Source organism: Antechinus flavipes, chromosome 5, assembly GCF_016432865.1.
Source record: "Antechinus flavipes isolate AdamAnt ecotype Samford, QLD, Australia chromosome 5, AdamAnt_v2, whole genome shotgun sequence".
Taxonomy (NCBI): Eukaryota; Metazoa; Chordata; class Mammalia; order Dasyuromorphia; family Dasyuridae; genus Antechinus; species Antechinus flavipes.
The window spans coordinates 270,277,964-270,301,863 of NC_067402.1; the positions used below are offsets into that span (position 1 = coordinate 270,277,964).

The 23,900-nt window shown below is 34.6% G+C and overlaps 1 protein-coding gene across 1 annotated transcript in view; it reads left to right on the forward strand.

Moving 5' to 3' along the window:
• Positions 1-23,900, forward strand: part of CFAP54 (cilia and flagella associated protein 54) — a 340,765-nt gene that overhangs the window by 224,049 nt on the left and 92,816 nt on the right. The window contains exon 50 of the mRNA XM_052001234.1: positions 23,680-23,756. Coding sequence (XP_051857194.1) covers positions 23,680-23,756 — 77 coding nt within the window. The remainder of the gene's footprint in view (positions 1-23,679; positions 23,757-23,900) is intronic.

The following is a 23,900-nucleotide window of genomic DNA, read 5'->3' on the forward strand; positions in this document are numbered from 1 at the left end:
ACTACTATCAGTTTAAGGACCACTGATACTACTAACTTCTAGCATCCCTAATACAAACTACAGCCACTACTACTACTACTACTACTTCTACTGTCTCCACTGCTGTTACTAGTAACAACTACTATCACTATTGGACACCACTGATACTACTAACTACTAGCATCCCTAATATAAACTATAGCAAGAAGTATTATTTCTATTGCCTCCACTACTGCTACTAGTAACAATTACTATTACTACTAGAGACCACTGATACTGCTATGAACGAGCATCACTAATACAAGCAACACTAACAACTACTACTACTATTACCTCCACTACTTCTGCTAGTAACAACTACTATCACTACTAGAGACTACTGATACTACTAACTACTAGCATTGCTAATAAATACTACAGCAACAATAACATCTACTAGTACTACTATTGCCTCCACTACTGCTAGTAGTAACAATCCCTATCACTACTAAGACCACTGATACTACTAACTACTAGCATCACTAATACAAACTACTGAGTATTGCCTCCACTACTGCTACTCCTAACAATTTCTATCACTACTAGAGACTAGTGATACTACTAACTACTAAAATCACTAATGTAATCTAGAGTAAAAATTATTATTGCTATTATCTCCACTACTCCTGCTAGTAACTACTATCACTACTACAAACTACTGATACTACTAACTACAAGCATCACTAATAGAAACTACAGCAACAAACACTACTCTATTAACTCCACTATTGCTGCTAATAACAACTATTATTACTAGTAGAGACTACTGATACTAACTACTATCTATCATCACTAATACAAACTAGAGCAGCAACAACAACTAGTACTACTACTGTTATTGTCTCCAGTATTGTTATTAATAACAGCTACCATTACTACTAGGACCACTGATACTACTAACTACTAGAACCTGTAATACAAACTACAACAATAACAACTATTACTACTGCTACTAGTAACAACTACTGTCATTACTAGAGAACACTGCTCCTACTAACTACTAGCATCACTAATATAACTACAGCAACAACTACTACTACCATTACTAGTGCATACAGTACTGCTACTATTAACAACTACTATCACCACAAGGACCACTGATACTATTAACTTCTAGCATCACTAATACAAACTACAGCAATTTTTACTACTCCTACTGCCTGCACTACTGTTACTAATAACAACTACTATCACTACTGGACACCACTGATACTACTAACTCCAAGCATCACCAATACAAACTACAGCAACAGTTCCCCTACAGTTACTAGAAACAAATACTATCAATACTAAAACCACTGATATTACTAATTACTAGCATCACTAATAGACTCTATAAATATCACTAATACAAGCTAAAGAAACAACAACTACTACTACAATTGCATCCACTACTGCTGCTAGTAACAACTGCTATCACTATTAGCACTATTGTTACTACTAACTACTAGCATTAGTACTACACTCTATAAATGTCACTATTACAAACTAAAGCAACAACTACTAACACTACTACTATTGCCTCCACTACTGCTATCTACTCCACTACTGCAACTACTATCACTACTAGAGACTACTGATACTAACTATAAACATCACTAACACAAACTACAGTAAAACTACTACTACTATTATCTCCACTACTGCTGCTAGTAGCTACTCTCACTACTAGGTACTACTAATACTTATAACTATAAGGATCACTAATAGAAGTTACAGTAACAAGTACTATTACTTTAGTCTCCATTACTGCTACTAGTAACAGGTACTATCACTTCTAGACACCACTGATACTAATAACTGTTAGATTCACTAATATAAACTACAGCAATAATGACTACTACTATTATTGCCACTACTGCTACTAGTAGCAAATAATATCACCACTAAAAGAGCTATAATCAATAAGTAGCATCTCTAATACACTGTATAAATGTCACTAATACAAACTAAAGCAACAATTACAACAACAACTACTACTATTATTGTCTTTACCTCTCCTACTAGTAACAACTATTATTACTACTTGGAAAACTGATACTACTAACTAAATAAAAATTACAGTAATTACTACTATTACTACTACTACTACTACTGCTGCTGCTGCTGCTGCTGCTGCTGCTGCTGCTACTAGGACCTCTGACATTACTAATTATTAGCATCACTAATACATACTACAGAAACAACAACAACAACTACTACTATTGCCTGCACTACTGCTACTAGTAATCACTACTAGGGACACTGATACTACTAACTACTATCATCACTAGTATAATCTACAACAACAAATACTAGTACTTTTGCCTCCACTACTGCTACTAGTAACAACTACTATTACTACTAGGACCACTGATACTAACAACTATTCGAATCACTAATACAAACTATAGCAACCACTGCTACTATTACTACTACTATATCCTCCACCATTGCTGCTAGTAACAATTACTATCACTCCTAGGGCCACTGATACTACTAACTACTAGCATCACTAATACCCTATATAAATAACACTAACACAAACTAAAGCAACAACTACTACTATTATTACTATTGCTCCCTCTACTGCCAAAAGGAAAAACTACTATCACTAATAGGACCACTGATATTACTAATTATTAGTATCAGTAATACAAACTACAGCAGCAACAACAACTACTACTACTATTGCCTGCACTACTGCTACTAATAACAAGTATTATCACTACTAGAGATCACTACTAACTGCTATAATCAAAAATATAAACTACAACAACAACTACTACTACAATTGCCTCCACCACTGCTACTAGAAAAAATTACTGTCACTACTTGAGACTACTAATAGTACTAACTACTAGCATCACCAATACAAACTACAACAACTAGTATTGCTATTATCTCAACTACTGCTGCCAATAACAACCATTATCACTACTAGAGACTACTGATACTACTACCTACTGGCAACACTAATAGAAATTACAGCAACTATTATTAGTATTGCGTCCACTAATGCTCCTACTAACAATTACTATTACTACTAGAGACCACAGACACAACTAATTACTAGCATCACTAATACAAACTACAGCAATAACTACTACTACTACTACTATTAAACTCCACTATTGCTGTTAATAAAAAGTACTATAACTATTAGAGTTATACTCTAATACTGATACAACTAACTACTGGCATCACTAATACAAACTACAGCAGTAACAACAACAACTACTACTTCTACTATTGCCTCCACTACTGCTAATAGTAACAACTATTACAACTACTTGGACCACTGATACTACTAACTACTAGCATCACTAATAAAAGTACGGCAACTACTACTACTACTACTACTATGACTACAACTACTCTTACTACTACTCTTGCCTATATTACTACTGCTATTCATAACTACTATCACTACTAGAGACTACTGATACTATTAAGTACTGGCATCACTAATACAAACTACAGCAACAACTAGTACTACTATTAGTATTGTAACCACTACTGCTACTATTAACAACTACTATCACTACTAGGACCATTGATATTAGTAATTATTAGCATCACTAATACAAATTATGGCAACAATAACAACTCCTACTACTATTGCCTACTACTTACCGCTACTAGTAACAACTACTATCACTACTAGAGCCTACTGATAATACTAACTACCATCATCACTAATACAAATAATAGCAAGAACAACAATAACTACTACTACTACTACTATTGCCTCCACTACTGCTGCTAGTAACACCTATCATCACTAGTAGAGACCACTGAGACTACTAACTACTAAGCTCATTAATACAAACTACAGCAACAACAACAACTACTACTATATCTCTAGTATTGCTATTAATAACAACTAGTATCATATTAAAGACTAGTACTATTATTACTGCTGTTTATAATAACAGCTACTATCACTATTGGAGACCATTGATACTAAATACTAGCATTACTAATACAAACTATAGTAACAAGTACTACTACTATTGCCTCCACTACTGCTACTAATAACAACTACTATTACTACTAGAGACCACTGATACTACTATCTACTAGCATCACTAATACAAACTGCAGCAGCAATTGCTACTGCTATTACCTCCATTACTTTTATTAGTAACAACTACTATCACTACTAAGGACCACAGATATTACCAATTACTAGTATCACTAATACAAACTACAGGAACAATAACTACTACTACTACTATTGCCTCCCCTACTGCTACTAGTAAGTACTATTATTACTACTAGAGACTACTGATATTAATAATTACTAGGATCACTAATACAAACTACAGGAACAACAACAACTACTACTACTATTGCCTCCACTGCTGCTGCTAATAGCAACTACTATCACTATTAGAGCCTACTGATACTAGTATCTACTAGTATCACTAATAAAAAGTATAGCAACAACTATTCCTATTACTTTTGCCTCTACTACTGTTACTAGTAACAACTATGACCACTATTGGAGACTGCTGATACTACTATTAGCATCACTAATATAAACAACAGTAACTACCACTACTACTATTTTCTCCACTCTTGCTGCTAGTAACAACTAGTATCAATACAAGAGACTACTGATAATAACTAATAGCATCACTAATATAAACTACTGCTACAACTACTACTATTGTTACATCTACTACTGCTGCTAGTAACAAGTATTATCAGTACTAGAGACCACCACTACTACTAACTGTGAACACCACTTATACAAACTAAAACAACAACTACTAGTACTACTGCCTTCACTACTACGGGTAGTAACAACTACTATCACTACAAGGGCCACTGATATTACTAATTATTAGCATTACTAATACAAACTGTAGCAACAACAACGATTACTATTAACTCTAGTATGCTGCTAATAACAACTACTGTTACTACGAGAAACTACTGATACTAACTACTAGCATCACTTATACAAACAACAGTAGAAATAACAACTACCACTACTTCTGCTACTAGTAATAACTACTATCAGTACTATGACTACTGATACTACTAACTACTAAAATCACTAATATAAACTACAGTAACAAGTACTACTACTATACCCTCCATTACTGCTACTAGTAACAGGTACTATCACTACTAGAGACCACTGATACTAATAAGTAGTAGCTTCACTAATAAAAACTATAGCAACGACAACAGCTACTACTACCTCCACTACTGCTACTAGTAGAAATAGTATCACCACTAGGAGCACTAATATTACTAATTAGTAGTATCACTAATGCAAACTTCAGGAACTACTACTACTACTAATACTATTATCTCCACTACTGCTACCATTAACAACTACTATCACTCCAAGGACCACCACTACAACTAACTACTAACACTGCTAATATAAACTACACCAACAACTACTACTATGAAGGAGCACCAATACAACTAACTACTAACACTGCTAATACAAACTACACCAACAATTACTACTACAATTGCCTCCACTACTGCTACTAGTAACAACTACTATCACTATTAGGACCACTGATACTACTAACTACTAGCATCATTAATACAAACTACAGCAACAACAACTAATACTATTGCCTCCACTACTGCTACTAGTAACAACTACTGTCAATACTAAGAGACCACTGATACTACTAACTAGTACCATCACTAATACAAACTACAGCAACAACTACTACTACAACTACTGTTGCCTCCACTACTGCTACTATCAACAACTACTATCACAACAAGGACCACTGATACTACTAACTTCTAGCATCACTAATACAAACTCCAGTAACTACTAGTACTATTATTACTGCTGTTTATAATAACAGCTACTATCACTATTGGAGACCATTGATACTAAATACTAGCATTACTAATACAAACTATAGTAACAAGTACTACTACTATTGCCTCCACTACTGCTACTAATAACAACTACTATTACTACTAGAGACCACTGATACTACTATCTACTAGCATCACTAATACAAGCTGTAGCAGGAACTGCTACTGCTATTACCTCCATTACTTCTGTTAGTAACAACTACTATCACTATTAGGGAACACTGATATTACTAAGTATTAGCATCACTAATACAAACTACAGTAACAACTACTACTACTATTAACTCAACTATTGTTGCTAATAACAACTACTATCACTTCCAGAAATTACTGATACTACTTACTACTTGCATACCTAATAAAAACTATAGCAGCAACCACAACTACTACTACTACTACAATTGCCTCCACTACTGCTACTTGTAACAATTACTATCACTACTAGGATCACTGATACTACTAACTATTAGCATCACTAATACAAACTACAGCAACAACTTTTATTACTATTATGTCCACTACTGCTACTAACAACCACTCCTATCACTACTGGGGACCATTGATACTACTAACTATTAGCATCACTAATACAAACTACAGCAACAACTTTTATTACTATTATGTTCACTACTGCTACTAACAACCACTGCTATCACTATTGGGGACCATTGATACTACTAACTACTAGCATTACTAATACAAACTACAGCAACAACTGTTACTACTATTACGTCCACCACTGCTACTAATAACCACTACTATCACTACTGGGGAGCATTGATACTACAACTACTAGCATCACTAATACAAACTACAGTAACAAGTACTATTACTATTGCCTCCCCTACAGCTACTAGTAATAACTACTATCACTACTAGAAACTACAGATACTAATAACTACTAGGATCAATAATACAAATTACAATAACTACTATTACTACTATTATCTCCACTACTGCTGCTATGAACAATTTGTATCACTACTTGAGACTAGTGATAATCCTAACTAGTAGCATCACTAATACAAACTACAGCAAGGACAGCTACTACTAATACTAATATTGCATCCACTACTGCTACTACTATCAACTACTATCACTACTAGAGACTACTGATACTACTAACTCCTAGACAAGTAATACAAACTACAGCAACTACTACTATTACCTCTTTACTGCTGCTAGTAACAACTAGTATCACTACTAGAGAGTACTGATACTACTCACTACTAGCATAACTAATACAAACTGTAGCAGCAACTACTACTACTATTATGTCCACTACTACTACTAATCACAACTACTATCACTATTAGAGACTACTGATGTAACTAGTAACTAGTAACTACTAGGATCATTAATACAAACTACAGCAACAACTTATCCTACTGTTATCTCAACTATTGCTGCAAATACAACTATTATCACTACTGGAGACTACTGATACTACTAAGTATTAGCATCACTAATACAAACTACAGCAACAACTATGACTACTATTGTCACCCCTACAGCTACTAGTAACTACGACTATCACTACTGGAGGCTAATTTTCCTACCAACCCATTGAATCACTTATACTAACTATAGCAAGAACTACTACTACTATTATCTCTACTACTGTTGCTAGTAACAAATAGTATCAGTATTAGAGACTACTGATACTACTAACTACTGAATCATTAATATAAACTCTATCAACAAAAGCTACTACTACTATTATTGTCTCTATTACTGCTACTAGTAAGTACTAGTATTACTACTAGAAATTACTGCTACTAATAACTACTATCATCACTAATAAAAACTACAGCTACAACAACAACAACTACTACTACTTCTACTGTTGTCTCCACTACTGCTACTAGTAACAACTACTATTACTATTTGAAACTAGTGATACTAGTAACTACTAGCATCACTCATACAAATGACAGTAACAACTACAACCATTATTACCTCTACTACTGCTATTGGTAACAACTACTGTCATACTAGAGACTACTCATACCTTTAACTACTAGCATCACTAATAAAACTATAGCAACAAATACTACTACTATTATCTCTATTATTGCTGCTAATAACAACTACTGATACTACCAACTACTAGCATCTCTAATATAAACTTCAGCAACAAGTACTACTAATATTACCTCCACTACTGCTATTAGTAACAACTACTATCACTACTAGGACCACTAATACTAATAACTACTAGTATCCCTAATACAAACTACAATAACAATTACTACTACTATCACCTCCTCTATAGCTACTGGTAACCACTACTATCACTACAAGGGACTACTGATAATAATAACTATTATCATCACTAATACAAACTTCAGTAACAACTATTACTACTTTTTGCCTCCCCTGTAGCTACAAGTAACCACTACTATCACTACTAGAAAACAATGATACTACTAACTACTAGCATCACTAATACAAACTAAAGCAAGAACTACTACTACTATTATCTCTCCTACTGCTGCTAGTAACAACTAGTATCACTACTGGAGATGACTGATCCTAATAACTACTAGCATGTAAACTACACCAACAACAGCTACTACTACTACTACTACTATTGCCTCCACTACTGCTATTAGTAACAACTACTATCACTACTGGAGACTACATATACTACTAACTATTAGCATCACCAATACAAACTATATCAACAACAACTACTACTATTATCTCCACGATTGCTGCGAATAACAACTATTCTCACTACTAGAGACCACTGATACTAACTACTAGCATCGGTAATATAAACTACAGCAATAATTACTACTACTATTACCTTCACTAGTTCTGTTAGTTAAAATTACTATCACTACTAGGCACCACTGCTACTACTAACTTTTAGTATCACTAATATATACTACAGTAAGAACTACTACTATTAATTCCACTATTGCTGCTAATAACAACTATTATCACTTCTAGAGACTACTGATATTACTAACTCCTAATATCAATAATACAAACTATAGCAGCAATAATAACAGCTACTACTACTAATAAGGAGCACTGATACAACTATTAGCATCACCAATACAAGCTACAGCAACAACTACTCCTATTATTGCCTCCCCTGCAGCTACTAATAACAACTACTATCACTTCTTGAGACCACTGATATTACTACTAGCATCACTAATACAACTTATAGCAACAACTACTACTATTACCTCCTCTTCTGCTACTAGTAACAACTTCTATCACTACTAGAGACCACTGATAATACTTACTACAATCATCACTAATACAAACTACAGCAAGAACAACAACTACTACTACTACTACTTTTGCCTCCACTACTGTTACTAATAACAAATCCTATTACTACTAGGGACTAGTGATACTAATAACTACTACCATCACTTATTCAAACGATAGCAATAAATACTACTACTATTGCTTCCACTACTGCTACTACTAACAAATACTATCAGTACTAGGACCATTGCTATAACTAATTACTAGCATGTGTAAGAAAAACTACACCAAGAACAGCTACTACTACTATTACCTCCAATACAGCTATTAGTAACAACTACTATCATTGCCAGAGACTATTGATACTACTAACTACTAGCATCAGTAATACAATCTATAGCAGTAATAATCACCTCAACAACTACTACTACTATTGCCTCCACTACTGCTATTAGTAACAATTACTATCACTACTAGGACCACTGCCTACTAACTACTAGCATCATTAATAAAACTACAGCAACACCTACTACTACTGTTATTTCCACTACTGCTACCATTAAAAACTACTATCAGTTTAAGGACCACTGACACTACTAATTTCTAGCATTACTAATACAAACTACAGCCACTACTACTACTACTACTACTACTACTACTACTACTACTTCTACTGTCTCGACTGCTGTTAGTAGTAACAACTACTATCACTACTGGACACCACTGATACTACTAACTACAAGCATCCCTAATATAAACTATAGCAAGAAGTCCTACTACTATTGCCTCCACTACTGCTACTAGTAACAATTACTATTACTACTAGAGACCACGGATACTGCTATGAATGAGCATCACTAATACAAGCGACACTAACAACTACTACTACTATTACCTCCACTACTTCTGCTAGCAACAACTACTATCACTACTAGAGACTACTGATACTACTAACTACTAGCATCTCTAATAAATACTACAGCAGCAATAACATCTACTAGTACTACTATTGCGTCCATTACTGCTAGTAGTAACAATCCCTATCACTACTAAGACCACTGATACTACTAACTACTGGCATCACTAATACAAATTACAGCAATAACTACTACTAGTATTGCCTCCACTACTGCTATTATTAACCACTACTATCACTACTATCATCATTGAAACTACTAACTACTAGCATCACTAATACGAACTACAGCAACAATAACTACTACTACTACTACTACTACTACTATTACTACTACTACTACTACTACTACTACTACTACTACTACTATTGCCTGCATTATTGTTACTATTAAAAACTACTATCACTACAAGGACTACAGATACTACTAACTTCTAGCATCACTAATAAAAACTACAGCAACTACTACTACTACTACTACTACTACTACTACTACTACTACTGTCTCCACTGCTGTTACTACTAACAACTACTATCACTACTGGACACCACTGATACTACTAACTACTAGCATGATTAATACAAACTACATCAAGAAGTACTCCTACTATTGCCTCCATTACTGCTACTAGTAACAACTACTATTACTACTAGGACTACTGACACTGTTATATACTAGCATCATTAATACAAACTGCAACAACAAGTACTACTACTATTACTTCCACTACTTCTCCTAGTAACAGCTACTATCACTAGTAGGGACTACTGATACTACTAAGTATTAGCATCACTAACACAAACTACAGTAACAACTACTGCTACTATTAACTCTATTATTGCTGCTAATAACAACTACTATCACTACAAAAGACTACTGATACTACTAAATACTAGCATTGCTAATACAACATACAACAGCATTAACCACAACTAGTACTACTAGTATTGCCTCTACTACTGCTACTATTAACCACTACTATCACTACTATGATCACAGAACCTACTAAGTACTAGCATCACTAATAAAAACTGCATTAACACCTACTACTACTATTGTCTTCCCTATAGTTTCTACGAACAACTACTATCACTACTGGAGAATACATATACTACTAACTCCTAGCATCAGTAATACAAACTACAGCAACTACTACTTCTACTATTATCTCCACTATTGCTGCTAATAGCAACTATTATCACTACTAGAGACTACTTGATACTAACATCTACTATCATCACTAATACAAAGTAAAGCAACAACTACTTCTACTATCGTTTCCACTACTGCTACTAGAAACAGCTATCACTACTAGAGAGTACTGATATAACAACTACTAGCATAACTAATATGAACTACAGTAACAATAACTACAACAACAACAACAACAACTAGTACTACTACTACTATTGCCTGTATTACTGCTAATATTAAAGACTACTACTACTATAAGGACCACTGATACTACTAACTTCTAGCATCACTAATAAAAATGACAGCAACTACTACTACTATGACTACTATCACTATTGCTTCTACTGCTGTTACTAGTAACAACTGCTATCACTACTGGACACCACTGATACTACTAACTACTAGTGTCATTAATACAAACTACAGCCAGATATATACTACTTCTATTGCCTTCACTATTGCTATTAGTAACAACAACTATTACTACTATAGACCACTGATACTGCTATATATTAGAGTCACTAATACAAACTACAGCAACAACTACTAGTGCAGCAACAACTATTACTAGCAGAAACACTACTTCTTCTAGTAACAGCTACTATCACTAGTAGGGACCACTGATACTACTAAGTATTAGCATCACTAATATAAACTACAGTAACAACTACTACTAGTAGTTACTATTGCTGCTAATAATTACTATCACTACAAAAGACTACTGATACTACTAACTACTAGCATTGCTAATACAAACTACAGCAGCAATAACCACAACAACTACTACTACTATTAACTCCAGTACTGCTACTAGTAACAAATTCTATCACTACTAGAGTGCACTGATACTACTAACTACTAGCATCACTAATACAAACTACAGTAATAACTACTACTAGTATTGCCTTCACTACTGCTAATATTAACCACTAATATCACTGCTATGATCACTGAAACTACTAAGTACTAGCATCACTAATACAAACCACAGTAACACCTTCTACTCCTATTACCTCTCCTACAGCTTCTAGTAACAACTACAATCATTACTGGTGACTACAGATATTACTAACTACTAGCATTAGTAAAACAAACTACAGCAACTACTACTACTACTTTTATCTTTACTACTGCTACTAGGAACTATTAGTATCACTACTTACTAGTATCATCACTAATACAAACTACAGCAAGGACAGCTACTAGTACTACTAATATTGAATCCAGGACTGCTACTTCTAACAAGTACTATCACTACTAGAGACTACTGATACTACTAACTACTAGATCACTAATACAAACTACAGCAACCACTACTATTACTATTACATCCTTACTGCTACTAGAAACAACTATCACTAGTAGGCTTTACTAATACTACTAACTACTACCCTCATTGATACAAACTACAGCAACAACTTCTACTACTATTATCTTCACTACTGCTGCTTGTAACAACTAGTATCACTACTAGAGACTACTGATACTACTAGTAGCATAACTAAAACAATCTATAGCAATGACTACTAATACTATTACATCTACTACTGCTATTAATCATAACTACTATAACTACTAGAGACCACTGATACTACTAACTATTAGCATCACTAATACAAACTACAGCAACAACTTCTACTATTATCTCCCCTATTGCTGCTAATAACAACTATTATTGCTACTAGAGACTACTGATACTACTACTAATATAACTAAAACAAGCTATAGCTATGACTACTAGTACTATTATGTCTACTTCTGCTACTAAACACAACTACTATCACTACTAGAGACCACTGATACTACTAACTACTAGCATCACTAATACAAACTACAGCAGCAACAATAAGTAATACTACCACTTCTACTATTGCATCCACTAATACTAATAGTAACCACTACTATCACTATTAGAGACTACTGATACTACTAACTACTGTCACTAATACAACTACTACTATTAACTCCAGTATTGCTTCTAATAACAACTACTATCACTAGTAGAAACTGAGATGCCAACTACTAGTATGCTAGTATACAAAGTACAGCAACAACAACTACTACTACTACTACTATTACTACTGCTACTACTACTACTACTACTTTTGCCTTTACTACTGTTACTAGTAACAACTATTATTACTACTAGGATCAATAATACTATTAACTATTGGCATCACTAACACAGTCTACAACAACTGCTACTACTGATGCTGCTACAACTACTACTACTACTATTGCCCCCACTACTGCTACTCTTAACCACTATCACTACTAGGACCAATGATACTAGTAACTACTACTAGCATCACTAATACAAACTACACCAACAACTATTACTACTACTGTTGCCTCCACTACTGCTACTATTAACAACTAGTATCACTACTAGAGAATACTGATACTACTAACCACTAGCATCACTAATACAAACTTCACCAACAATAGCTACTACTACTTACTACTACTACCATTGCCTCCATTACTTCTACTAGTAACAAATACTATCCCTACTACAGACTATTGCTACTACTAACTACTAGCTCACTAATTCAAACTATAGCAACAACAACAACAACTATTACTACTACAATTGCCTCCACTACTGCTAGTAGTAACCACTACTATCACTATTAGGGACTACTAATACTACTAACTACATAGCAAGAACTACTACTACTACTACCATTATTCCACTACTGCTACTAGTACCAACTTCTATCACTACTAGAGGCCACTCCTAGCATCACTAATACAAACTACAGGAACAACTGCTACTACTATAATCTCAACTACTGCTGCTAGTAACATCTATTATCACTATTAGAGACTACTGATACTACTAACTACTAGCATGACCATAAAAACTACAGTTGCAACAACAACTACTACAACTATTACCTTCACTACTGCTACTACTAACAACTATTATCAATACTAGGACTACTGCTATTCCTAATTACTAGCATCACTAATACAAACTACCCCAACAACAGTTACTACTATTACTGTTGCCTCCACTACTGCTACTAGTAACAACTACTATTACTACTAGAGTCTACTGATACTACTAACGACTAGCATCCCTAATTCAAACTACAGCAACAACTACTACTACTATTATTGCTTCCACTACTGCTACTAGTAACCACTACTATCACTATTAGGCCCCTTGATGTTACTAACTACTAGTATCACTAATACAAAGACAGCAACAACTACTACCACTATTGCCTCCACTACTGCTACTAGTAACAACTCCTGTCACTACTAGAGACCACTAATACTACTTACTTCTAGCTTCACAAATAGAAAGTACAACAGCAACTACTACTACTACTACTACTACTACTACTACTACTACCTACACTACTGCTAACTATTAACAACTACTGTCACTACAGGGACCTCTGATACTATTAACTTCTAAAATCACTAATACAAACTACAGCAACTACTACTACTACCACTACTATTACTATTGCCTCCACTACTGCTACTAATAACCACTACTATCACTACTGGGGACCACTGATACAAACTATAGTAGCAATAACAACAACTACTAGTACTACTATTGCCTCCACTACTGCTACTAATAACCACTACTATCACTATTGGGGACCACTGATAACTACTAGTATCACTAATACCAACTACAGCAACAATTCTACTACTATTATCTCCCCTGTTGCTGCTAATAACAGCTAGTATCACTCTTAGAGCCTACTGATACTACCAACTATTAGCATCACTAATAGAAACTACAGCAGCAATAACAACTACTACTACTACCACTTCTACTATTGCATCCACTAATGATACTAGTCACAACTACTATTACTGGTAGAGACTACTTATACTACTAACTACTAGCATCACTAATACAAACTACAGGAGCAACTACTACTACTATTACTTCCACTTCTGGTGGTAGGAACATCTACTATCACTATTAGAGATCACTGATGGCACTAAGTACTAGCATCACTAATACACACTACAGCAGCAACAACAACTACTACTACCAGTGGTACTATTGCCTCCACTATTGCTACTAGTAACAACTACTATCTCTACTGGACACCACTGATACTACTAACTACTAGCATGACTAATACAAACTACATCAAGAAGTACTACTACTATTGCCTCCATTACTGCTACTAGTAACAACTACTATTACTACTAGAGACTACTGACACTGTTATATACTATCATCATTAATACAAACTGCAGCAACAAGTACTACTACTATTACTTCCACTACTTCTGCTAGTAACAGCTACTATCGCTAATAGGGACCACTGATACTACTAAGTATTAGCATCACTAACAGAAACTACAGTAACAACTACTGCTACTATTAACTCTATTATTGCTGCTAATAGCAACTACTATCACTACAAAAGACTACTGATACTACTAAATACTAGTACTGCTAATTCAACGTACAGCAGCACTACCACAACTAGTATTACTAGTATTGCCTCTATTACTGGTACTATTAACCATTGCTATCACTACTATGATCACAGAAACTACTAAATACTGGCATCACTAATACAAACTGCAGTAACACCTAGTAACAAACTGCAGTAACAGTTTCTAGTAACCACTACTATAACTAGGGGAGACCACGGTTACTACTAACCACTAGCATCATTAATACAAACTATAGCAAGAATTATTACTACTATCTCTACTACTGCTGCTAATAACAAATAGTATCATTACTAGAGACTATTAACACTACTAACTACTTGCATTACTAATATAATCTACACCAACAACAGCTACTACTACTACTACTACTACTACTACTGCCTCCACTATTGCTACTAGTAACAACTTCTTCCACTACTAGAGACTACTGATACTACTAACTACTAGCATCACTAATATAGACTACAACAGCAACATCTAATACTACTAGTACTATTGCCTCCACTACTGCTACTAGCAACAATTACTATCACTACTAGGACCACTGATACTACTAAGTACTAGCATCTCTAATACAAACTATAGGAACAACTACTACTATTATTTCCACTACTGCTACTATATCACTACTATCACTGCTACGGATCACTGATACTACTATGCATTAGCATCACTAATACAACTACGGTAACAACAACTACTACTATTAACTCCACTATTGCTGCTAATAACTACTATCACTAGTAGAAACTGGTATTCCTAACTACTAGTACACTAATACAAAGTATAACAACAACTTCTACTACTACTACTTTTGTCTCTACTACTGTTACTAGTAACAACTACTATTACTGCTAGGACCACTGATACTACTAATTACTATCATCACTAATTCAAACCAAAGCAATAACAACTACTTCTACTACTTCTACTATTGTTTCCACTACTACTACTAGTAACAACTATTACTGCTAGAGAGTAATGATACTAATAACTACTAGCATAACTAATACGAACTACAGCAACAATAACCACTACTACTACTACTATTGCTTGCACTGTGCTACTATTAAAAACTACTACCACTACAAGGACCACTGATACTACTAACTTCTAGCATCACTAATAAAAAAGACAGCAACTACTAGTACTATGACTACTACCACTATTGCTTGTACTGCTGTTACTAGTAACAACTGCTATCACTACTGGACACCACTGATACTACTAACTACTAACATCATTAAAACAAACTACAGCCAGATATACTACTACTATTGCCTCCACTTTTGGAGGCAATTACTATTACTACTAGAGGCCACTGATACTGCTATATATTAGTGTCACTAATACAAACTACAGCAACAACTACTAGTGCAGCAACAACTACTACTAGCAGAAACACTACTTCTTTTAGTAACAGCTACTATCACTAATAGGGACCACTGATACTACTAAGTATTAGCATCACTAATACAAACTATATTAACAGTAACTAGTTATATAGTAACTAGTAGTTACTATTGCTGCTACAATACAAAAGACTACTGATACTACTAACTACTAGCATTGCTAATACAAACTACAGCAGCAATAACCACAACTACTATTACTACTATTAACTGCAGTACTCCTGCTAGTAACAACTTCTATCACTATTAGAGTGCACTCATATTGCTAACTACTAGCATCGTTAATACAAACTACAGCAGAAATAACCACAACAACTACTACTAATAACTACTATCACTACAAAAGACTACTGATACTAGTAACTACTAGCATTGCTAATACAAACTACAGCAGCAATAACCACAACTAGTAGTACACTATTAACTCCAGTACTGCTACAAGTAACAACTTCTATCACTACTAGAGTGCACTGATACTACTAACTACTAGCATCAGTAATACAAACTACAGTAATAACTACTAATAGTATTGCCTCCACTACTGCTAATATTAACCACTAACATCACTGCTATGATCACTGAAACTACTAAGTACTAGCATCACTAATACAAACCACAGTAACACCTTCTACTACTATTACCACTCCTACAGCTTCTAGTAACAACTACAATCATTACTGGTGACTACAGATATTACTAACTACTAACATTAGTAAAACAAACTACAGCAACTACTACTACTACTTTTATCTCCACTATTGCACTAGGAACTTCTAGTATCACTACTAGAGAGTATTGATATTACTAACTAGTATCATCACTAATACAAACTACAGCAAGGACAGCTACTAGTACTACTAATATTGAATCCAGGACTGCTACTACTAACAAGTACTATCACTACTAGAGACTACCGATACTACTAACTATTAGCATAACTAAAACAATTTATAGCAACGACTACTAGTATTATTACATCTACTACTGCTACGAATCACAGCTACTATCACTACTAGAGACCACTGATACTACTAATTATTAGGATCACTAATACAAACTACAGCAACAACTTCTACCTCTATCTCCCTATTGCTGCTATTAATAACTATTATCACTACTATAGACTACTGATACTACTAACTACTAACATCACTAATACAAAGTACAGCAGCAACAACAAGTACTACTACCACTTCTACTATTGCATCCACTAATACTACTAGTAATAACTATTATCACTATTCAGAATATTTGAACTTCTAACTACTCTCTTCACCAATATAAACTACAGTAACAACTACTACTATTTCCTCCCCTACAATTACTAGTAAGCACTACTATCCCTAGTAGAGGCCACTGATACTACTAATCACTAGCATCACTAATACAAACTAAAGCAAGAATTAATACTACTATTATCTCTACCTACTGCTGCTAGTAACAAATAGTATCATTAATAGAGACTACTGACACTACTAACTACTTGCATCACTAATATAAACTACACCAACAACAGCTGCTACTACTACTATTATTGCCTCCACTATTGCTACTAGTAACAACTACTTCCATTACTAGAGACTACTGATACTACTACTAGCATCACCATACAAACTACAGCTGCAACAATAACAACAACTATTACTATTGCCTTCACTACTGCTACTACTAACAACTATTATCAGTACTAGGACTACTGCTATTAATAATTACTAGCTTCACTAATACAAACTACACTAACAACAGTTACTACTATTACTATTGCCTCTACTACTGCTACTAGTAATAATTACTATCACTTCTTGAGACTACTGATAGTACTAACTACTAGCATCACTGATACAAACTACAGCAACAACAACTACTACTACTAATGCTACTATTGACTCCACTACTGCTACTAGTGAGAACTACTATCACTATTAGAGAATGATGATACTACTAACGACTAGCATCACTAATACAACTTATAGTAAGTACTACTACTACTATTAACTCCACTACTGCTACTAGTAATAACTTCTATCTTTACTAGAGACCACTGATACAACTAACTGCTAGCCTCACTAATACAAACTACAGCAACAAGTACTACTACTATTATCTCCAATACTGCTGGTAGTAAAAAGTATTATCACTACTAGAGACTACTGATACTTATAATTACTAGCATCACTAATACAAACTACACCTGCAACAACAACTCCACTATTACCACTCTTGCCTCCACTACTGCTATTACTATCAGTGCTACTATCAGTACTAGGACCACTGGTATTACTAATTACTAGCTTCACTAATACAAACTAAAACAGCAACAATAACAATTATTACCAACTACAACAACTATTGCCTCCACTACTGCTACTAGTAACAACAACTCTCACTACTAAAGCCTATTGATACTACTAACTATTAACATCACTAATACAACCAACAGCAACAACAACTACTACTACTACTAGCACTACTACTATTGCCTCCACAACTGCTGCTAGTAACAACTATCATCGCTAGTAGACACCACTGATACTACTGACTACTAGCCTCACTGATATAATCCTAGCAGCAAAAACTACTACTCTTATTTCTTGTATTGATGCTAATAACAACTACTATCAGTATTAGAGACTACTGATAGTACTAACTACTTGCATCACTAATACAAACTACAGCAATAACAACTACTACTACCAAAATTGCCTCCATTACTGCTACTAGTAACAACTACTATCACTCCTAGAAACTACTGATACTAATTACTAGCATCACTAATATAACTACAGCAACAACAACTATTACTGCTACTATTGCCTCCACTACTGCTACTAGTAACAACTACTATTACTACTAGAGTCTACTGATACTACTAACTACTAGCATCCCTAATTCAAACTACAGCAACAACTACTCCTACTATTGCTTCCACTACTGCTACTAGTAACCACTACTATCACTATTAGGCCCCTTGATGTTACAAACTACTAGCATCACTAATGCAAACTACAGCAACAACTACTACCACTATTGCCTCCACTACTGCTACTAGTAACAACTCCTGTCACTACTAGAGACCACTAATACTACTTACTTATAGCTTCACTAATAGAAAGTACAACAGCAACTACTACTACTACTATTGTCTACCCTACTGCTACTATTAACAACTACTGTCACTACAAGGACCTCTAAATCTACTAACTTCTAATATCACTAATACAAACTACACCTACTACTACTACTACTACTACTACTACTGCCTCCACTACTGTTACTAGTAACAACTACTATCACTACCGAACATTACTGATACTACTAACTACTAGCATCACTAATACAAACTACAGCAACAACTACTACTACTATTACCTCCACTACTTCTGCTATTAAGAAGTACTATCACTACTAGAGACTAGTGATACTATTATCTACTATCATCACTAATATACACTGCAGCAACAACTACTACTACTATTACTTCCACTACTTCTGCTAGTAACAACTGCAATCATAACTTGGGACCAATGATACTTCTAAATATTAGCATCACTAATACAAACTACAATACCAACAACTGCTACTATTAACTCCACTATTGCTGGTAATAACAACTACTATCACTACTAGAGATTACTACTAACTACTTGCATAACTAATACAAATTATAGTAGCAATAACCACAACTACTACTCCTATTATTCTGTCCACTACTGTTACTAATAACCCACTACTATCACTACTGGGGACCATTGATACAAACTATAGTAGCAATAACCACAACAACTACTACTACTATTGCCTCCATTACTGCTACTAATAACCACTACTATCACTACTGGGGACCACTGATAACTACTAGCATCACTAATACAAACTACAGCAACAACTTCTACTACTATTATCTCCCCTGTTGCTGCTAATAACAGCTAGTATCACTCCTAGAGCCTACTGATACTATCAACTACTAGCATCACTAATAGAAACTACAGCAGCAATAACAACTACTACTACTACTATTGCATCCACTAATGATACTAGTAACAACTACTATTACTGGTAGAGACTACTTATACTATTAACTACTAGCATCACTAATACAAACTACAGTAACAACTACTACTACTATTACCTCCACTCCTGCTACTAGTAACAACTACTATCTTTATCAGATACTACTGATACTACTCACTACTTGCATCACTAATACAAACTACAGGAGCAACTACTACTACTATTACTTCCACTTCTTCTGCTAGGAACAACTACTATCACTACTAGAGACCACTGATTGCACTAACTACTAGCATCACTAATACACACTACAACAGCAACAACAACTACTATTACCAGTGCTACTATTGCCTCCACTACTGCTACTAGTAACAACTACTATCTCTACTAGATACTACGATACTACTAACTATTTCCATCACTAATACAAATTACAATAACAACTGCTACTACTATTAACTCCACTATTGCTGCTAATAACAACTACTATTACTACTAGGATCACTGATACTACTAACTACCAGCATCACTAATACAAACTACAATAACAACTACTATGACTATTAACTCCACTATTGCTGCTAATAACAACTACTATTAATATTAGAGACTACTGATACTACTAACTACTAGCATCACTAATGCAAACTACAGCAATAACAACTACTACTACACTATTGCCTCCACCACTCCTTCTGGTACAATTACTATCACTACTAGAGACCACTGATACTTCTAACTACTAGCATCACTAATACAATCTACAGCAACAATAACAATAATAAGAACAACAACAATTACTACTAGTACTATTACTAATACTATTCCCTCCACTGCTGCTACTAGTAACAACTACTATCACTACTAAGACCAGTGATACTACTAACTTTTAGTATCATTAATACAAAGTATAGCAACAACTTCTACTACCCCTACTAATACTAATGTTACTCTACCAACACCACTACCACTAACTTCCATTATTACTGTTAACTACTACTATCGCTAGAACTAGCTAGTACCACTACAATTACCATTATCAATCACTGTTATTACTACTGCTAACTACTAGTGCTGCTTTTATTATTATTTTATTCTAGAGAATCTATCTATCTATCTATCTATCTATCTATCTATCTATCTACACACAAAAGTAATGCCAAAAGAATTTGAATTGAACCTTACAGATTTCAGCACCCTGGGTCAAGGCCCCAGTCATCTCACCCTATTTTTAGTCCTAGTTATCACGTCTTTCCTCTGATAGACACATAGATCTGAGGCCAGTAGCAGGTGATTTAACCTTACTAAGCCCCCCAAGTAGTATAGAAAACACAGTCCTGGGTATGGGATTTTGGACAAGTCAGTGTTTCTAGTTGGAAATTCCAGATAATAATAGATGTCCTGACTGTCTGAAACAGATGTTGTGAGTGTCAATTAAACAGTACATCTGAGCAAATTACCTAATTAGTTAATGAGGCACATAAATAGACACAAGGGAAGTAGACATCATGGGGATTAGGCAGAGTTTTGAATTTAATGTCTTGAGAAACCTTGGTAGAAAGGCATCTCTGGAAAATGCACCACTCTTTCTGGCCATCCAGATATTTTTTATATTCAGAAGATTTATGATTCAGTAAGTGAACAAATGACACCTCAGACCTCAGAATGGGATTTTAAAGGTCCTTTCCACCCACATATTTCTTGATAGCCAGGGTTTAAGAAATTTCTCAAAGTTCCTTCCCCATTATGACTTACAATAGCTGTAGAATAGAGTATTAGACTTGGACCTGAGGTCTGGATTCAAGTTGTACCAATTAGCAGAGGACTAGGCAAAAGATAATAATGGCAGCCACCTTAAAAGCTTGTGAGAATCTGTTGAGAAAATCCACATAAAACTCTTTGCAGACGTATTAACGAAATACATAAATATTAGCTGTTGTGATCATACCTAGGTATGTACATATTGTTTCCCTGATACAAGATCCTTGAGCATACTTGCTTCTCTTCTTGCAGTGGGTAGTATACAGACAGGAAGCCTCATCTTTCTGAGTAAAAATCTGGCCTCATTCACTAAGTAGCTGTTTGGCCTAGGGCAACTCATTTAATCTATGTTTGCCTCAGTTTCCTCATCTGTAAAATGAGCTGAAGAAGGACATGGCAAATTACCTCTAGTGGAGTCATTGATTTGAAAACTGACATGACTAAACAACAGCAACAATATTTATCATCATAATCATTATTATTATTGTCATTGTGAGATTTGAGTTCATAATAAGTAGACTTCGGTCTTTTGAGAGATTGGTTTAGAGCTGAAATTTTCAACATTGTTTGTTTCATGGACCTCTTTGATAATCTAACCACTCTTCAGAATAATGTTTTTAAATGCAAAAAATACATAGGATTATAAAAGTAATTAATTATATTGAAATATAATTATCCAAATATCAAAAAACACAAATAAAAGTTCACAGATTTCCCTCCCTTCCAAGGATGCTGGACTTAGGACATTGGTTATTATCATTGGGATCATCTTTATTGTTTCATTGGCTGAAATAATGAACTTTGTGTTTTACTTTCCAAAACCTCACGTTTCCATGTAAAAGAAAATGCAAAAGACGAACCTATGTCATTCGTTACTCTGACCAAAGCCAAAGAGGATTTGACTCCAAGTAAACTAAAGGTAATTTTAACATTTCACTTTTTACACGGTGACTATGCACTCAATCTTTGTGCCTTTGGCCATGTCCACTTTTAGGGCTGTGCTGCCATGGGACTACAAAGTGATACTATGTCTGAGTCGAACTTTGAAGAGAAAGAGGTAGAG